The sequence below is a fragment of the Scleropages formosus genome, chromosome 9 (assembly GCF_900964775.1).
Source record: "Scleropages formosus chromosome 9, fSclFor1.1, whole genome shotgun sequence".
Taxonomy (NCBI): domain Eukaryota; kingdom Metazoa; phylum Chordata; class Actinopteri; order Osteoglossiformes; family Osteoglossidae; genus Scleropages; species Scleropages formosus.
In genome coordinates, this window is record NC_041814.1 from 18,310,348 (window position 1) to 18,328,257 (window position 17,910).

Below are 17,910 nucleotides of genomic sequence, written 5' to 3' on the forward strand. Positions count from 1 at the left end.
ACACACTCCACACAAACTGAGCCAGATTCGACCCTACAGCCAAACAGCCCAGACACTGTGAGGCGGTAGCCCTACCCGTTGTATCACTCTGCACCCAGTAGTTATTATTATTATTATTGTTATTATTAAAACACTAACTAAACAAGCAATTCTCTTTGTCACTTGTAATGCTGGTAACCTCTCTCTGCTATTTGTAATTCATCATTTGCCATAAAAGAACAATAAATCAAAGTAATTTCTAATGATACTGCCTTTCAAGAAAATTCTATGCATTTGATCACTTTCAAGTTTTATGTCAGCCTTTCTTTTGCCTTTCAGCCTTTTGCACTTCCTTTAAAATTGTTTTGTTTTAGGGTTCATTAATACCGTTCATGATACAGACAAAAGAAATTTCTTAAAGATGCTTGCCACCAGGCATACAGCTAACTGACAAAAGTAGGAAAAGCCACAACCTACACAGGAGGATTCTGTTCACCTTGCCCATTCCAAATGTCACCAAAATGCATATTTTGAAAAGAAATGTCCATTTTGGTAAGACGTTTTTCTACGCGGAGAGCTGATGGTTCTGGTAAGAATTATATTTGCTGTGACTCAAAATTCTCTTAAAAGGCACCTTCATTTTACGAAGGAAGCTGTTTTATAAAGATAATAGATAGCAACACCTACGACATGTTTAAATTCACACATCCTAAAGGAATTGAACATAACACAGAACACTGCCAAGCCAAATGATTTGCAGACCTTTTTAAATGAATTCCATAATACATTATGTCACTGGAGAAAAAGCCAACAGTATTCCGCTCAGATATGTGCTTTCCCATGGGTTTCTCTCTTCAAAAAAGTCTTGTTTTCAATTTCATTAATTGTGAGACAGACAGAAGAGAGAAGGATTTTTCCTCCTGTACAAGATACTATCCTTGATGGCATCCTTGATCACCTAGAAAGTAAGAAGGATGCTGTAATGATTAAGCCCATTTAAGTGTGTTTGATAGAGCAGCACACAGAGGTCATAGGGATATCACTACTCCCCCTTGCTCTCACAAATTATAATGAAAACACACTGAGAGCCATGAATGTATGCTGGAATTCATTAGACCTATGTGGTTATCTTGAAATTCCAGAAAGTTATAGCTGTGCCTATTCATTGCTTCAGATTTGCAACATTTGGGAAGATTTTCTCATTTAAAATGTAAAGCTGAACTGACCTCAATGTTGTTAAGGGTATTGAATTCCATTAGGTCATGGAGCTGAGTAAAAGCTTTATTAGAGTAATGGAAGTTGAACGTTGAGTACGGTGTCTCGGGGTCATCAAATATGTCAAAATCGGCTAGTTCCTTCTCCTTTTCAGTCTCACGAGGTACTCCTGTGAAGGATGATTAACAGTTATCAGTTATTTTGTTGTTCTTTTTCTTGAAATCTACTACAGTTAATAAAATAGAATTTTCATGTTTTTCATAGTTCTAATTGGGAATGAGGGGTGTGGGGAAGCTAACGTTTGTAAATGTGTTCTTGTGGCTTGACTGTAGTTTCTGTTAAATTATGACATGTAACATTTAAATTTACATGTAGGTCAAATGTTTTTTAAATGTTGCATCAAAGAAAGTCCCAAGTAGTAGCCCGAGTCAGTTTTTTGTAATAATGCTTTTACTGATAATATATATTGATAAAATAGTGCTACCCTGCTCTAGAGGTGGCACAGTGGTAGTGCTGCTGTCTCACAGTGCCTGGCTGGTGCGAGAGGACGTGGGTTTGATCCCTGCTCAGTGTGTGTGGAGTTTGCATGTTCTCCCTGTGTCTGTGTGGGTTTCCTCCCACAGTCCAAAGACATGCTGGTCAGGTTCCCCATAGTGTGTGAGTGACACAGAGAGTGTGTTCCACAGATGTATGGATGAGTGACCCACTGTACGTAGTGTATCTAGCAGTGTAAGTCACCTTGGTGAATAAGGTATGGGGGCTGATAACACTACATACAGTTCATTGGAAGTTGCTTAGGATAAAAGTGTCTGCTAAGTAAGTAAATGTAGAGAGAAGTTAGTGAGGAATATTTTGGTAAGTGACGCAGAGAATATTCTCTGGGATATTCCATTTCAAGTTCATGGATCTTGTGTTAATGTAGTTATTGCAACCCAGCGAGAAATTCTTAGAACTGAGCTGCAGAGTACCTCTATATGAGTTCGTAATTGTGCAAATATATTCTTAACTACGGGTGTATGGATGAGTGATCCAGTGTAAGTAGTGTATCTAGCAGTGTAAATCACCTTGGTGAATAAGGTGTGTGGGCTGATAACACTACATAGCATTGTCACTTTGGAGAAACGTGTCTGTTATATAAATAAATGTAAAACTATATTCAACTGAAAATATATTCTTAGTACATTACACAAAACTTCCAGTATGTAACCAAGAAACAAGAGGTTGACATAAAAAGGCAACCTATTAAAAGGTTTGTAAAACCTCAAAAACATAACAAAACTGAAAGTAAATTCATGTAAATGGATTTTTTTCTAACTGTTCGCTTTACCTGGAGACTTGAAATCCCTGAAGTTGATGTTGGCCAACACAAAGTGGATAATGGTGGGACAGTACTTGTAACCCTTTTTGGGTGTGAAGACGTAACACTCCTTCAGGCCTTCACGGTCAAATACTTTTGGGTCAATCTTGGGAAAGGGCAGTTTGTTCATACGGGCCCACTTTTCAGCCAGCAGCAGTTCCTGGGGACAGAAACATAAACACTTGAGGCTTTCAAGGGCCACTGGTGGCCAGGGGCTATATTTCTAAGGAAGAAGTTACTCAGATTAAACTGCTCACATATTATAAAAAAGTTGTAGAAATGAATGGGATGTTTTCTGAGATTTATTCATCTGGAAATTTTTGGTTGCTGTCTCTACTGGGTAAAGGTCATTTTCTACATCCTGTGTCTGCTGTGGCATTGCATGGGATGTGAAGTCTCAACATTTCCAGAAATGACCTGGAAGATGATGCATTGAATTGACTGTTTTCTGACCACTAACCTTAAACGGAGGGCTGGAATCACTTGGCCTGGCAGAGAAGTCAAAGGATATGATGAGATCCACGCCTCTTTGTGGTCGAAGTATCAGTGGGTATGGTAGATTGAAACACAGGCCGCTGTCCACAATATGGATATTCTTACTCTTCACATCCAGAGGCTCATAGATTCGATCAAACTCGTCTGGGTCTTGTTACAGAATGTAGTTTAAAGAACATTTAATTGATGGAAATGTGGAATTGGCAGATTTCTGAGCAATGTTTTGAATGACACCTCAAATAGCATAACGACGGTTCTGGAAAACAGTGTGGGCTATAGTGATTAAGTTAAATTAACTATAATTTAGGGTGTGAGCCAGTAACTCAGGTTTTGGCTCTGATTTAGAGACGGGTCTTGCAGCAGGGTTTTAGTCTGTTCTGGTCTTGAAAAACTATAAAATAGTAAAAACATTGTAAAAGAGCTTTGTGTTCTGCTGTAGCTACAAGTTCCTGCTAAGAAGCCAAATGATTTATCCTCCTCTGTGAATACTGGATAGTTGGAGTACTAACCTTGAAAGACGTTTTTTTCCATTAAATACTGAGTCCCTTTCTTACGTCATTGCTTTTCCTAGTTTTTTTTTCAAGTATGCACCAACATGTGCTTTTTCCTTAGACTGATGATGCTAAAAGCATTTCAGATGAGGTCTGGTCATTTGTTATTAAAATAAATAAGAAGGTTTATGTGAAGTACAGATGTTACATTTACTCATTCTATAGCCATGTGTCCTCCAACTCTGCCGAGAGGTTTGGGTACAGTTCCATACAAAAACACGGAAACGGGAAGAGATGACCTGTGATGACATCCGCCACCTCCTCCTCCTCCACTGGCATCTCGCACATGACGTCTCCCATGGATGAGAATGGCTCAGACGCATGCAGGTTGAGGCCCAGCATGAAGTTGTGCACCTTGCCCGCACGACCCTCGCGGTTGTTCAAGATGGTGGAGTCACTGAACAGAGAGGTGAACATGCACTGCACCCAGCTGGCCTGGGCATGTGAGTGGTGCTCATTGCCTGCCAGAAGTAGATAACTGAAGAATCAAGTGCACCGGTTGTGTTGGCAAGAAAGTAGATCAGTTCTCACATTTAACTAGTGGAAGAAAAAAGTCAGATTTGCAAAACAAACCACTGTTTGCTTTTCAAAGCAAAAGTGTAGAACTTAACATCATTTTATTTTGTGTAATCAAGGTCATTTTAAGTTATAAACGAAAAATAAACATCAGGATTTTGCCTTGCAATGTCAACAACAAAGAAATCATAATTACTGTAAGTACTGGTCCCACAATACAGTAATGTACAGCATTTCACACACAGCTTACAACCCAAATTTTGTCACTCTGTTTCTCACCTTTATGGAATTCCTCATCATTGTCTAGATTGTCCTCTTTCACAATGTGTTCAGGCTTTATTTGTTCTATGAAACCAAAATGTACACACAGGCCTTTTAAAAGACATTCTAAAAGACCTCCACTTTATCTGAAAACAAAACATTCAACATACCATTACAGCACTATGCTTATTAAATATTAAACAAAATCATATATTATTTACATTAAACATACTTGTGGTTTATGTACTGGCTGTATACTCCACTTTATTCCATGTCAAACCAAACAGTTACCCATGAAATAAACAGTGAACCATCTCTCAGAAAGGACATAAGCAGGGAGAAGCTATTGCACTTTGCAGCTTAAAGTCACACCCAAACACTGAAATTCCAAAAGTTTATTTTAGAAAACTTCTTTGACCTTTTAGGATGCTCTACTGGAGCATTTAAATGCCATCATTATTCTAGGGATCAAATGAAGCAGTTTTTGCACAAAAGGACGTGCACAATGGACAACCACAAACAATGAAAGGGCAGGTTCTGCCCAGACATAACAATGCACAGTGAGAGCATTCCAACCTGAAAGCAGTGCGTCATCCATGTCCTCCCTCCTGAGGTGTCTGCCTTCAAGGATCTACAGAACACACTACACTCACTGCACCCAATGGTGTAACAACTTTGGATATTGGGGGGACCAAAAAAAATAGCAATAGTACTTAATGGACCTATACACAAAAACTGAGTGGACACATTAGTCTTGCTTGAACACTAACAGGGATGCATCTACGACTACACCAAACTACTTTGTTCTAACATGAGAGCTGCATGATGACTTGACTCTTAGTAATCTTACCACACAGCTTTAGATGGTCCTCTCAGTACTTCAGTAGATGCATATGCTCAAAGTACTACTGTTCTAATGCATTAGCATTGCAATAAAGGTCAGGTCTGCAATAATAGTAAATACACAGATGCTGACAAGCCTTTATTCACTTAGTTGACACTTTTGTCCAGGGAGATTTTAGGTATGCAATATTGTTAAGCTACTTAGTATTATTCCATATTTATACAGCATTTATACTATTCATACTCAAACAATTCATGGTAAGTGTTAGAGCGGAAGCAGGAGTTCAAGCCAAAGTGCTTTGACTGCAAAGCAGAAGTGCTACAACTATGCTACCGAAAGCCCAAAATGAAGACAAAAATTAAAGGCTCAAGCTTCTCATAACCCCAAAAGCTGACATATGAAAGCAATGGTTCTTTTACTTTCAGTACAGGGGAAAAAAGACACTGAAGACCCACAGAGGTTATGAGTCGTTCCACCCAGAATGTTAAGAGGGAGGCGAGGCCATTCATCTTACCAAGTTCCTCTTCCATTGTGCTGCCTTCACTGTTGTCTTTTACCTCAAGAATTCGGTTAAAGAGTATTGAGAAAGCACTACCCCAAACTCCTGCAAAAGACATACATTTTTTTAAGAGACCACATTCCATGTTTCCCTCCTCTGATTAGTGCTTCCAGTTTGCTTCTACAGACAATAGACACATCACCACTGTGTACAATGTATAGCATTTATGGAACATTACCCCTAGGCTGAGAGAAGAATAAACAAGCTTTTAGTGATTAAAAAAAAGTTTCTTTTCAATTATGTAAATCCTTATCATCAAGTCAATGAAGAATTCTGAGAAACGCCAAGGTATTTACACAGCACATCGAAACCCACGGCTCTAGAGCTCTTGCCCTGAATGGCAAAAAACCCAGTGACAGAGCTATCTTGTTAAACCAAAATAAAACCACAATTAAGAAAAATGCAGATGAAAGAAATACGTTTTTAAGAGTGTTACACAGAAGAAATATTTATAGCCCTACTGCAAAATTTACTGATATCCTGGAATCTCTACTGTAGTTCTAAGAGTTACTGTGAAAAAAATTGATTGTGATAAAAGATAGGTACAGACAGAGGTCATATTCGTTATACACACAGACAGGCCATTACAAATGAAGACTCAACAAGTCTGTGTTCCTTTGCTCCTATGTCACCTGAATCTAACCCTCATTGACCACCCAGTCCACACTCTGCCACACAGTGAGTGTAATCTGTTCACTGGGCACGGAATGCTTCCAGTCTTGACTCAAGTGAGTTAAACTGAGATAAACATCCCCTGATTCACAAGTTTCTCACGATTCATACTTTTCAACAGAAAGGAAAAGCATGAAGGCTCACAGCCTCGAGATGAAATATAGTGGTAAGATGAAACAAATTTATGACATGTTCTAATAGCTCGGGATCTATACATACAGTATATACATGGCTTTAATTTGCCATGCTTGTAATTTCTCTGCAGTGGCAGCCTTAGATTAAGAGAACGTCTACAGTCTGATTTTTTTTCAAAGAGAGCAGATTGACCTTGTGACATTTTGAAGTCATACAAGAATAGTTTCTGTTTGTTAAGGAGAAGTATCACCTCTTTAGTTGCAGTGCACTTGTGTGAAAGCAAAGGATACACTAACCTCAATCTGGAGGCTTGTGTCATAGATAATTAGGAGGTACAGTACCTCATCACAAGCAGAAACATGTCTCTTACCCATAAGGAAGTGCATGGGGCTCTCCTCATACCGCTTCACCACGGTGCCCATGAAAAACTTGCTCCCAAACAGGTCAGGGGTCATGAAAGTGCCATACTTGGCCATTCCTATTTCATAGGGGCTGAACTCCACCCAATCTGACCAACCAGATGCAAAATACACACACATACACAGAAATGAAAAATATTAATAGAAAAGTCACTTCTGTATAAACAGACAACACAGTCATTTAAGAAAAAATCATTCTTCCATTGATATGTTCATACAGATAGGAAAAGCCACATACAGTAACTGAGAAAAAGTGTTTCATTTTTTGGTCTGGAGACCCTCCATGTAACATACTTTCAATTAAGCATTTTCTTCAAACCTGAACCTCTGAACCTTTGTACACTGCATTTTAGCCAATAAAAGTAATGGTAATACTCTTGTCACTCCAAACAATTTTGCTCAGTGAAAGTATTTTACATATTGTACTCACCTGAAACTGAATAAAACACACACACACACACACACACACACACACACACACACACACACACACACATTTTCAGAACCGCTTGTCCCATACGGGGTCACGGGGGACCGGAGCCTACCCGGTAACACAGGGCGTAAGGCCAGAGGGGGAAGGGGACACACCCAGGACGGGACGCCAGTCCATCGCAAGGCACCCCAAGCGGGACTTGAACCCCAGACCCACCGGAGAGCAGGACTGTGGTCCAACCCACTGCGCCACCGCACCCCCTGAATAAAACACTTCAAATGTAACTAAATAGTTTGAATGTGCCATATTTCTTCTGATAGTAAATATTAGATATTTTGGCCACAAACAGTTTACATAAAGGAAATGTGAAAATGGTCATACTGATCTCCATAATTTTTTTTTTTTTTTTTTTGGGGGGGGGGGGGGGGGAGGGCAATGAAAATTTTTTTCATTTACAATTAAGATCTTTTCTGTTGTTCTAAATTTGTAGAGCATACTCTCACCACGAAAGGATGCACACAAAGTACAAGGTGTGTGCTCTTCTGATTCTAAATCTTTCCAGTCCATGGACCCCATGGCATCATGAGGATTAGCACCAGTAAGAAGGTGAATCCTTTACTCAACAGAGGCACGCAGCAACTCAGAGGTGTCCGACAACTACACAAGCAGAACATGCTTATGCAGCAGTGAAATCAGGATCTCTTAAATTTTAGTTCTCAATACCACTGCAGTGAGGTCGTTATGTGAAAGACATAGTACCGATGCTACTATTAGCTAGAGCATTCAGGGATATCTAGGTTATAGGACCTAAACTACAGTGCATTCAGAAAGTATTCAAACCCCTTCTTTCTTTTCACGTTTTTTTATGTTCAACCCTAAAATCGTTTAAATTAATTTTTCCAGAATTTTTCTGGGGTATTAAGTGTAGTGTTTGGGGTACTGTTGAGGGGAAAAAATAATTTAAAAAATTTTAGCATAAGGCTTCAACATAAAAAAATTAGAAAAAAAAGTGAAGGGGTCTGAATATTTTCTGAATGCACTGTATCTAGAGTAAACTGACTGGCTGAGACCCTTCAGGCCCCTTCATCTAAGACACACCATACATGTTGGCAAGTAATTTAGTGAGGTATGTTACTCATTGACATACAGTATACACAACCCTTAAACACTTTATGAATTTGTTACACCTACTCTAAGTCTGTTTGTTGCAAATAGACCTGAAGTCAGTCTTTGTAAACATTTCCATGTTTTGGAGGTTTTATTCTTTCAGTAGGCTGAGTCACTAAGGTATTTATTTAGCTGCAGTCTATCTTACCAAAGGCCCACATAATACAAATAGTGACAGCATTTCCTGTGAGCACCGCTGTGTACTAACAGTGCATTTGAGTACTGGTCTAAAATTAACCCAGTTAAGAACTTCCTGTATATGCACATTGTATGTGTATACAATGTGCATATACAAGCAGTAAAAAGAAAACATAGAAAACACAGAAAATGAAACACAGAAAACGATGCTCCAATTAGGTTGTCTTATGGAAAGCACAAAGAACGAACACCAGTACCCAAACATTTGCAGAGATGAATACCTGCGAACATCAGCTCCGAGACATCTGGCTTCACATGCAGACAGGTAAAGAGGGGCAGTGGACTTTGGCCCTCATTCACCTTGTCCTGCATCTGGCTTAGCTTTGAATCCATTCGCTGGAAAGCAGAGACCACCAAGTTCCACGACAAATCTTAAGCAATCACCCTTTCTATGAGTGCTTCATGCTTCAGGTCATGATGCAACAGAAAAGCCTTCTTGCTAACCATTCCTCTCTTATAATAACTGAATTACTCTATGTGATTTGAATACGAACAAATGGGAAGCTTTATACTAGTACATTTTATCTAATGAAAGTTTCAGTGTTAGAGGCAGAATGTAAATACAAGAACAAAGAAGACATGATGAGACAATCAAACACAGGACAAGGCAGTTTGCTGATTGTCACAGTGTACAAGCCATGGAGGCAGCAGTTTCTTACTCCTGGAATGAGGGTCTCCCCAATGAGCATGCCAAAAATGTCTGTGAAAGTGACAGGCTGTCCCGCCGCTTTCTTGGACCACAGGGAATGGATGTAGTGCTTGATGTGCTGGGGAAGGAGCAGCCGCAATGGGGAGCTGCCTACACTCTTCATCAACTTCTGGTTGATCTCCTGGGGTCCCTTGGCTGGAAAGCCAGGGTCAGAATACAATGTGGACATGTACCTAAGGAATCAAAAAGGACCAAGCACAGTCGTGTTGAGGGAAAGTGGCTTTCAGGAGAAGGACATTACAATAAGAATGTTTTTCCAGGCATTCAGATTCGATTAATTTCCTTGTGTTTCTTTCTCAGCTACATTTTCTTCATATTTCTTGTGCAGGACACTCACAGTGTCTACAACCACTTATCCCAAGCTGAGTTGCGGCAAACCAGAGCCTAACCCAGCAACACAAGGCACAGGGCTGGAGGGGGAGGGGGACACACCCTGGATGGGACAGTCAGTCCACCACAAGGCACCCCAAGCAGGACTCGACCCCCAGACCCACCACACAGCAGGCCCCAGCCGAGCCCCTGCGCCACCACGTCCCCCCTGTGCAAGACGTTTCCTAAATTCTGACTGTGAACTGCTGCTTTTGAGACAGAATTTGACCTGTAATATTTCACAGTAGAATGACTAGGATTTTCTACTTATATAAAAAAATGCTTAAAGATTTCACAAGTAGACAACTGTTTTTATATATAGTACTTATATTTGTAGTATTACAGCTTGTAAATTACAGGCAGTCCCCGAGTTATGAACGTCTGACTTACATACAACCCGTAGTTACGAATCACCCCCTTACTGACCAGAAGTTGAATTTTTTATCACCCTTAGGTAACAATCAAATGAAAACTTCATAATTAAGAATATTATATTCAAAATTCAAGTTACTGTATATACAATGGTTAGTAATAATAAATGAGTGCTACTTTACGAAGTGCATCAAAACATTGCGCGTCTCCAGCAGTTCATTGGCTCATAGGCGAGGTGCGTGAGCCCAAGGTAGGACAAAGACTTCCTTCTTTTCCTGTTAAGTGTCTCGTGTGTTACTATATTTGGCTTTATTTGTTTTGTTTTTACCCTCCTAACCATAGCACCAAAGCGTAAATGTGATGCAAGTGATGGTGATACATTAAAGAAAAGGGAAACCATCACAAGTGAAACTTAAGTGGGAATAATCAAGAGAAAGGTGAAACACCAACAAAAACTGGAAAAGCAAACATTGAAGTTTCTTTAATGTTTTGCCCGAGCACGCGCACACACACTCTCTTTCTCTCTCTCCACTCGGCTATAAAAGACACTTCTTGCCAGTTGCGGAATCTCACTGGAGACAACCCCCCCGCGTTCTCAAACCTGCCTTGCTTTGCTCTTCCAAGTCCTGTCCCTCATCGTTCCTCAGGCCCATTCCATGTCGCTGTGATAACAGCTGCCCGTCTTGTCCCTCGACCACAATTTCGGATCCTCGCCTTTGTTAGTTCACCAATCGACCGACCATTTGCTTGTCCCCGACCATGAGAACACGTTTAGTCCTTTCATTCTGAATAAACAATCCTGCACTTGGGTCCAGCCTCCTCCTTGTCCTCTGTTCATCATGACAGTAGCAACATTTATTATTATCATCTCTTTCTACGTCTTTCTCCATTATAAATACTGTAGTTACATTTATTATTATTATTGTTATCATTATTATCATTAAATCATTACATTGTAGTATTATTATTACTGTGTGAGTTATATTAAAGATGTTTTAGTGTATCCAAAGTGTTTCTTTAATGTTTTTTATGCAAAGGAGGATACATGATATACTATATACTAAGACAAACATTTGACAAACTGACGTTAGATATCCATAATACCTAAGTGTTCCGACTTACATCAAAATCCGACTTAAAGACAGACCGAGGACTCAGAACTCGTTTGTAATTTGGGGACTGCCCGTAATGCAATTTTAAAAGTCAGACATCCATGATTCATCCATGTCTGTGTCCAGTCCCTCACTGTTATCACTCATTAGTCACAGTTTCTGTAATTAGGATAAATAAAAACAAGTTTCACACATAACTAAAATCTTGACATGAGCGTGTCTCATTGATTTAAGTAACTGAGTTAGTAATTTGAGCTGTAATCTTATATTGGCATTAATTAACAGCTGTCATTGTTTTAGACTGAAAATGTAATAGAATGTTGTTTTTTGTGTTGAATTTTGTATTATATTTTATGTTTAACTTTTTGCTTCTGCTCTAAATTATGAATAAATGTCAAAATTAGTGAAACATTTGTTATTATATTGTGGCTGTGTTTTTTAAAGGTTTACTGGGTCTATAGAGTAAGCTATAAATAAAAATGTAAGGAAGGGTCAAGTTTATAAAATTAATTTTTAAAAAATGATGACTTTATAAAATAAAGTCAGGGTGATGCTTTGCATGGACTGGTATGAAGAAGACAAAGGCTACATGTTATATTTAAATAAATGAATAATTGGACCATGCAAAACACAATAGCGCAAAACAGTGTAAGCAAACACACACGAGTATGCAGGAGAAACAGTAGAGTGCTGGAACACAACAGAGCATAGGAACATGGTTTCCCTATGAATCCAGACCAATTCATGACAAGTTTTATTAATAACTGCAGATGGGACACATGAAAAACTGAACATCAAATAACTGGTCATGAGTGTATTTATCTCCACAAGCCACTGAATTGATTTTTTATTTTACAGGACCCCATTATGTGAGGGATGGGTGTACTTTTCTTCCCAATCTATTTTGTCCTCCACCTCATTACTTGAGAAATAGATTTTATATCAGAACAAAGTCTGGAAGACACTGAACTGACGAACATGGGAAACATCTGAGCTTACACTCGGCTGCAAAACTCAGAACAAACGAAAATTTAAAGGCGGCATAGTGAGTAAGCATTTCGTTAGCTCTGTGTGATGACTTTCTGCTGAGCAATAATACTGTGTACCAACTCACGGTCTGACAACTTTCACCACCGGCAGCCGCCAGCTCCTAATAACTGGCAGGTCACTTTACGGAGGCCAGCCAAAACATTCCTGGCTGTAGGAGTCCATCTAAACTCAAAACAGCAATGCTAACTGTAAAACCGCCAGGAATTTCTGAGACACAAGACAAATGATGCAGCTCATATTTGGTCATCTGAGCTGCAGAGCCAAAACTGTATGCACTAATACTAAACCGCAGTAAAAGAACAAAGATAAGAAATGTGTATAACAAAAGTGAGTTATAAATAATCAGCATATTGGAGCGTTTTACAGTTTTACTGTGCCAACCTTTTAACCAGGTTTCTGTGGAATTTTACACATCTTTACACATTAAAAACTGTGTTACACAGATAGAACAGAAACTGTAACTTGAGGAGTTTGAAGACGAAGAATGTTATACTAACCAGGTGGATCCAGACAGTCCTGCTACATATGTGGCACAATCCAAAACCCCTGACTCGTGCAAGGCCTTCATTACCCCAGAGAAGCCCACCATGGCCCTGAAGCCTCCTCCAGAACCCACTATGGCTATCACTGGCACCTAGACACACAAGGCAAGAAAGCTGTTAGAAGCTGAGAAAAGTATAGCATTGCTGCTTCACCATCAATTCCTGTGATCTTGCATATACAACAGAATCAGAGATAACAGTAAAAACATAGTGAAAACAAAGGAAAGGAAAAAAGCGGTTCACAGTAACGACTTGTCAAATGAAAAAGTGGTTTCATTGCACTGTCATTTTAAACCAAAAGAAGTCAGGGACAGCACCTTCTAAATGCTCATCTGTCCAAAATACATTTGTATTCTGGCCAATCAAATACACACACACACACACACACACACACACACACACACACACACACACACACACACACACACACACACACACACACACAGAAGCTGCTTGTCCTGAGCAGGGTTGCAGTGAGCTGGAGCCTAACCTGGCAACAGAGGGCATGAGGCTGGAGGGGGAGCAGAAACACCCCGGATGGGATGCCAGTCCATCACAAGGCACCCCAAACGGGACTTGAGCCCCAGACTCACCAAAGAGCAGGCACAGGCCAAACCCGCTGTGCCACCACGGCCCCGATCAAATACAGTTTAGTTAAAAATATTATCAATTACAATGTAACACAAAAAGGATGTGTTCAAGCCTGTTAACAGGATTGCACAAATAATTAAGAGGAAAAATTGGCATCTGTGACTCACAGTATATATAGCTACAAAATATTGTAAGCATTGCTTAATTTTCATTTCGTGGTTATAACCCGAAATCACATAATTCAACAGAAACATTCCTATTGAATAACTGTGTCTAGGAACATCCACATATGAGATCTTGTCTTTCACAGAGTGGCTGGAAGACAAGTAAGAATGGTGTCTTTCCAGGAGCTCCACTCACTTCCTGGAGCGAGGTGGGCAGGAAGCATCTCTTCTCCATACTCAGGAGCTTCTTGATGCCCAGCATGACCCTCTGCTGGCGTATCTCCCGGAAGAGCTTCTCCTTATCACAGAGTGCCAGGCTTAAACGGAGGTCCATGATAGAGCTGAAAATAGAATAGAATAGAATAGAATAGAATATACTTTATTGTCCCATTTATGGAAAATTTGCTTTGGACAACCAGTGCACAGCATTGGACTCACATAAAACAATACATACCATAACATACAATAAATAAGAAATAAAGCAACAAGCAAAATAGTATATTAAAAACCTACTTGTATACCAATCTAAAATCTCAGTAAAACCAGAAAACCAGAAGAGTGACACAGCAGGGCCAGATGACTTGGAAACTGATCTCACAATTGCAATAACAGAAAGGACCCTATGACTTCACTTTTAATTTCCTTGCTACTACTGGTTCATACTAGAAGGGAAAAAGTTTTAGAAAATAATTAATCTTTTGTCTGCAGGTGGGGGCTTCCAGTCAATTCAGTCTTGCTCAACTTAATGTTACAGTATGTAAGTTGTGAATAAAGGCATTACTGCATGAGTCAACTTAAAGGTCTTTCATGAGAAAGGTAGGTCTCAAACCTCAACACCAGGCCTGTACTTAACCAGTTGAATCATAATGCTAGGATAAAGTGCCTGTAATGCAGAAAACTGATTGTATTGACTATTATATCTTCTGCTTTCAAGGCACATCTGATTTAAATTGTCTTGGCTGCAGTTGTTCAGCGTAAGGGTTATGTAACAATACTGCGGGATGTTAGATGATCTTCATTTGATCTCTAGATTAAGGCTTTATTTACATTATGCTGCACAAGTTTATTATACAAATGCTGCACAAGTTAATATTCTTTATTTAACCAGAAAACAGCCATATTGACACCACTGAGTGACAAAAACCTTGTGGATTTTGGACACCAAGTGTATCTCTGTCCCAAAACATCAAAAGGTCATATGAAAAGGGATAGCCTACATATTTTCTTAGCAGTTTGTCTTTGCGGTTTATTACTGTACAGGACCCTGTTATAAAAAATTTACTGTATGTATATGGGGCATCAGGTATTGCAATGGTTAACACTCCCACCTTGCACTCAAAAGACTCATGTCTGAGTTTTGCCTCTTACTGTAGTACTCTTAAGAAAGGCACTCACCCTGAATTGCTCCTGTAAATATATCCCAGCTGTATAACTTGTTAAATGATTGTAAGATGCTTCTGCAAAAAGCATCAGCTAAATAAATGAATGTAAATATACGTTCTACCATGAATACCATCACATTCAATCTTAGCCCACAGCACACAACTCTTCTACATACCACACCTCCAGGGACATCGCTACATACACCTTGGTGACCTAGTAAAACAAACCAGGGTCAATTATAACACTGTACAATGGCCTGCTAACAGCATGATACTGCACTCATCCAGTACGATGAAGATGGATTTAACGGAGACTGTGCAGTCAAAACATACACATGCATGGCACAGTGAAAGGAAATTACACTTTTTGAAGTTTACGTTATGCTAGATTTCATCGTGTTTTACCTCTGATTTGTTTTATCATAGACAGTTAATTACCTCACTTAGGGCATTGGGTGGAACTGTGCAACCTGCTGCCAGAACTGCAGTTACTCATCCGTGCTCATGATATTTTTCAGTGTTCTTTGCAAGTTGAAATACAATCATTTTTTTCTGTTACCAGATTCTGTTACAGGTTCTTACCTTGCCAAAGAGAAGGGCAACCAGTTGTGGGTGCCCTTCTCTAATTTCAGAAATGGGGTATGTTGCAGTTCCTAGTGTCTCATCCACAACATAGTTGGCATCCATTAGTGTGACCTGAATTAAACCAATTGAGATAACTCGCTGATGATGACAGAAGGAGTATCTCACTGCGCATTTGAGTAACAACAGAGTAACCATAGATCTTACAGCACAACATCAATTTAACACCACACCACTGTTCACCTGAAGAACATTTTCCTGACTGGGATCCAGTATGAACTCAAATGTCTCATTCCATTCAGGATTCACATTGTTGTCTATGTGACGTGTCCGTTTTCTTGTTTCAGCGGTGGATGGAATACATAACTCTACGTAGGGGTCTGGGGTATCCACTGCAGTCACAAATAGAAAAACGTGAACATGGCTTTTTCCACATTCATAGTGATCATGTTGTTTCATAGTGATCATGTTGTACAATAAATGACCTGTGTACATACTAATAATAGAAAACATCAAAGCAGGGGTAATGGGGACATATCCCATTCTTTCTGTTTGAAGTGCACATTTTCGCTCTCATATTCATAAATGTATGAAAAGAATACAGGACAAATAAGCAAAATCAACAAAAAGAACTCACAGAAGTCTCCAAGTGTTCCCTTGGTAACATTCTCAGCTCGCACAACAGTGACTTTAAACTTGTGTGAGTACTGATTTTCCACCTGTAAAATACAACATGTTGTTCAGCTAAAGGGGGGTGCAGTGGCACAGCGGGTTTGGCTGGGACCCACTGTGTGGCAGGTCAGGGTTAGGGCATCTCCTCCAGTGTGTGTGTGTTCGTTCGTCTGTCCCTCCAGCCCTGCACCTCGTGTTGTCGGGTAAAGCTCCGGCTTGCCACAACCCCCTGCCCCCGCCTTGGGACAAGCGCTTGTTGACAATGGATGGAATGAGTGTGTAGTAAGAGTCAGACTTTGTAAATTGGTTTCCATCATGATCTGATCCTGGAAATTCTAAAGCTTCAGTGAGAGGGTTTTTAAGACAAGAAATCCAGGTGTTTGCCAAGCTTGCATTCACACTAATGCACATCTGGATCAACAACCTGAGCTATGAACACCATCAATCTTCTCTGCCATTTCTAAGACAAAGAAATATTTATGGTTACCGTGGCATTAATTTACCACGTAAAGCAACTTCTCTAGAGCTGACTGGAATACACAGGCTTACAGCATGTGACATAAATGAAAAAATTCTGTCCACTGCACACTGAAGGCAACATGTTGGTATATCACATCTGTGGGCTGTAATGTGTTGACTTACAATAATGTACTGGTGGCGATCCGTGGTAGACATGGTGATGGAATGAGCTCTTGGATGAATCAGCTGTCCAAAACGTTGCCCTCCCTGTTCAGCAGATCCAGACGTGTCTGCATTTACTGACCTTGGGAACATGATGTGGGAGAACATGATGAGATAGGGACATGAACAGATGAAATCAGTCAAAGAAAATGATTGCAGTGAGAGAAATAACTATGCATTACACACCGCCTAAGGCCGTGCATGCAAATGCCACACAATTGCCTTAAAATCATCCAAAATTGTGGAGAGTATAGTAGGTGAGAGAGCTGGTAGCCTAGTGGTTAGGGCTACTGCCTTTAGACCCAAAGGTTGCAGATTAGATCCCCACCTCCGCCTGTTGTATCCTTCAGGTACTTTCCCTAATTTAAAAAAAAAAAAAAAAAAAAAAAATGCTTCAATGAAGTTACCCAGCTGTATAAACGGGCAAATAATTGTAAACTTGTAATAATTGTGGCCTTAACATTGTAAGTTTTGGAGAAAATCATAAGAGAAATAAATGTAAATGATGACAAAGAGCACTGAAACCATAGAGAAATATTTCTGATGTGAGTGAAGCGGACAGGGTAAGTGCAATAGGAAGAGACAGTAGGGCGTCTTGGGATTTACTTACTATTCCCCCCCCCCCGGTAAAAAGAAACAAAATGACGCTAAACTAAGACATCAGGAATAAATTTAAATGATCATGACGGCCAGGAAAAGGGGAAAAGACGATGACAAACACACATGATTAGTGAAAAGTTACATCAGTAAGCTTGAAAATATGTAACAGCGGTGTCGGTAAATGCGATTTGATGCTGTTACGTAACAATGAATAAAAACTCCTGAGTTAAGCTGAGAGAAGCGCAAGCGAAGAGCTCCAGACTGTCATTCTGTCACTTATTCA

The 17,910-nt window shown here is 39.8% G+C and overlaps 1 protein-coding gene across 1 annotated transcript; it reads right to left on the bottom strand.

Moving 5' to 3' along the window:
* Positions 1–801: 801 nt before the first annotated feature.
* On the bottom strand, positions 802–17,092 carry LOC108935392 (cytosolic phospholipase A2). The gene is given in 18 exon segments (XM_074559705.1): positions 802–883; positions 885–937; positions 1,206–1,363; positions 2,522–2,711; positions 3,012–3,196; positions 3,837–4,058; positions 4,393–4,458; positions 5,733–5,822; positions 6,955–7,092; positions 9,023–9,137; positions 9,461–9,683; positions 12,911–13,047; positions 13,907–14,051; positions 15,269–15,306; positions 15,675–15,788; positions 15,918–16,066; positions 16,312–16,393; positions 16,989–17,092. Coding segments are annotated over 18 exon segments (2,220 nt in total). The 5' UTR covers positions 17,022–17,092.
* Positions 17,093–17,910: the final 818 nt, after the last annotated feature.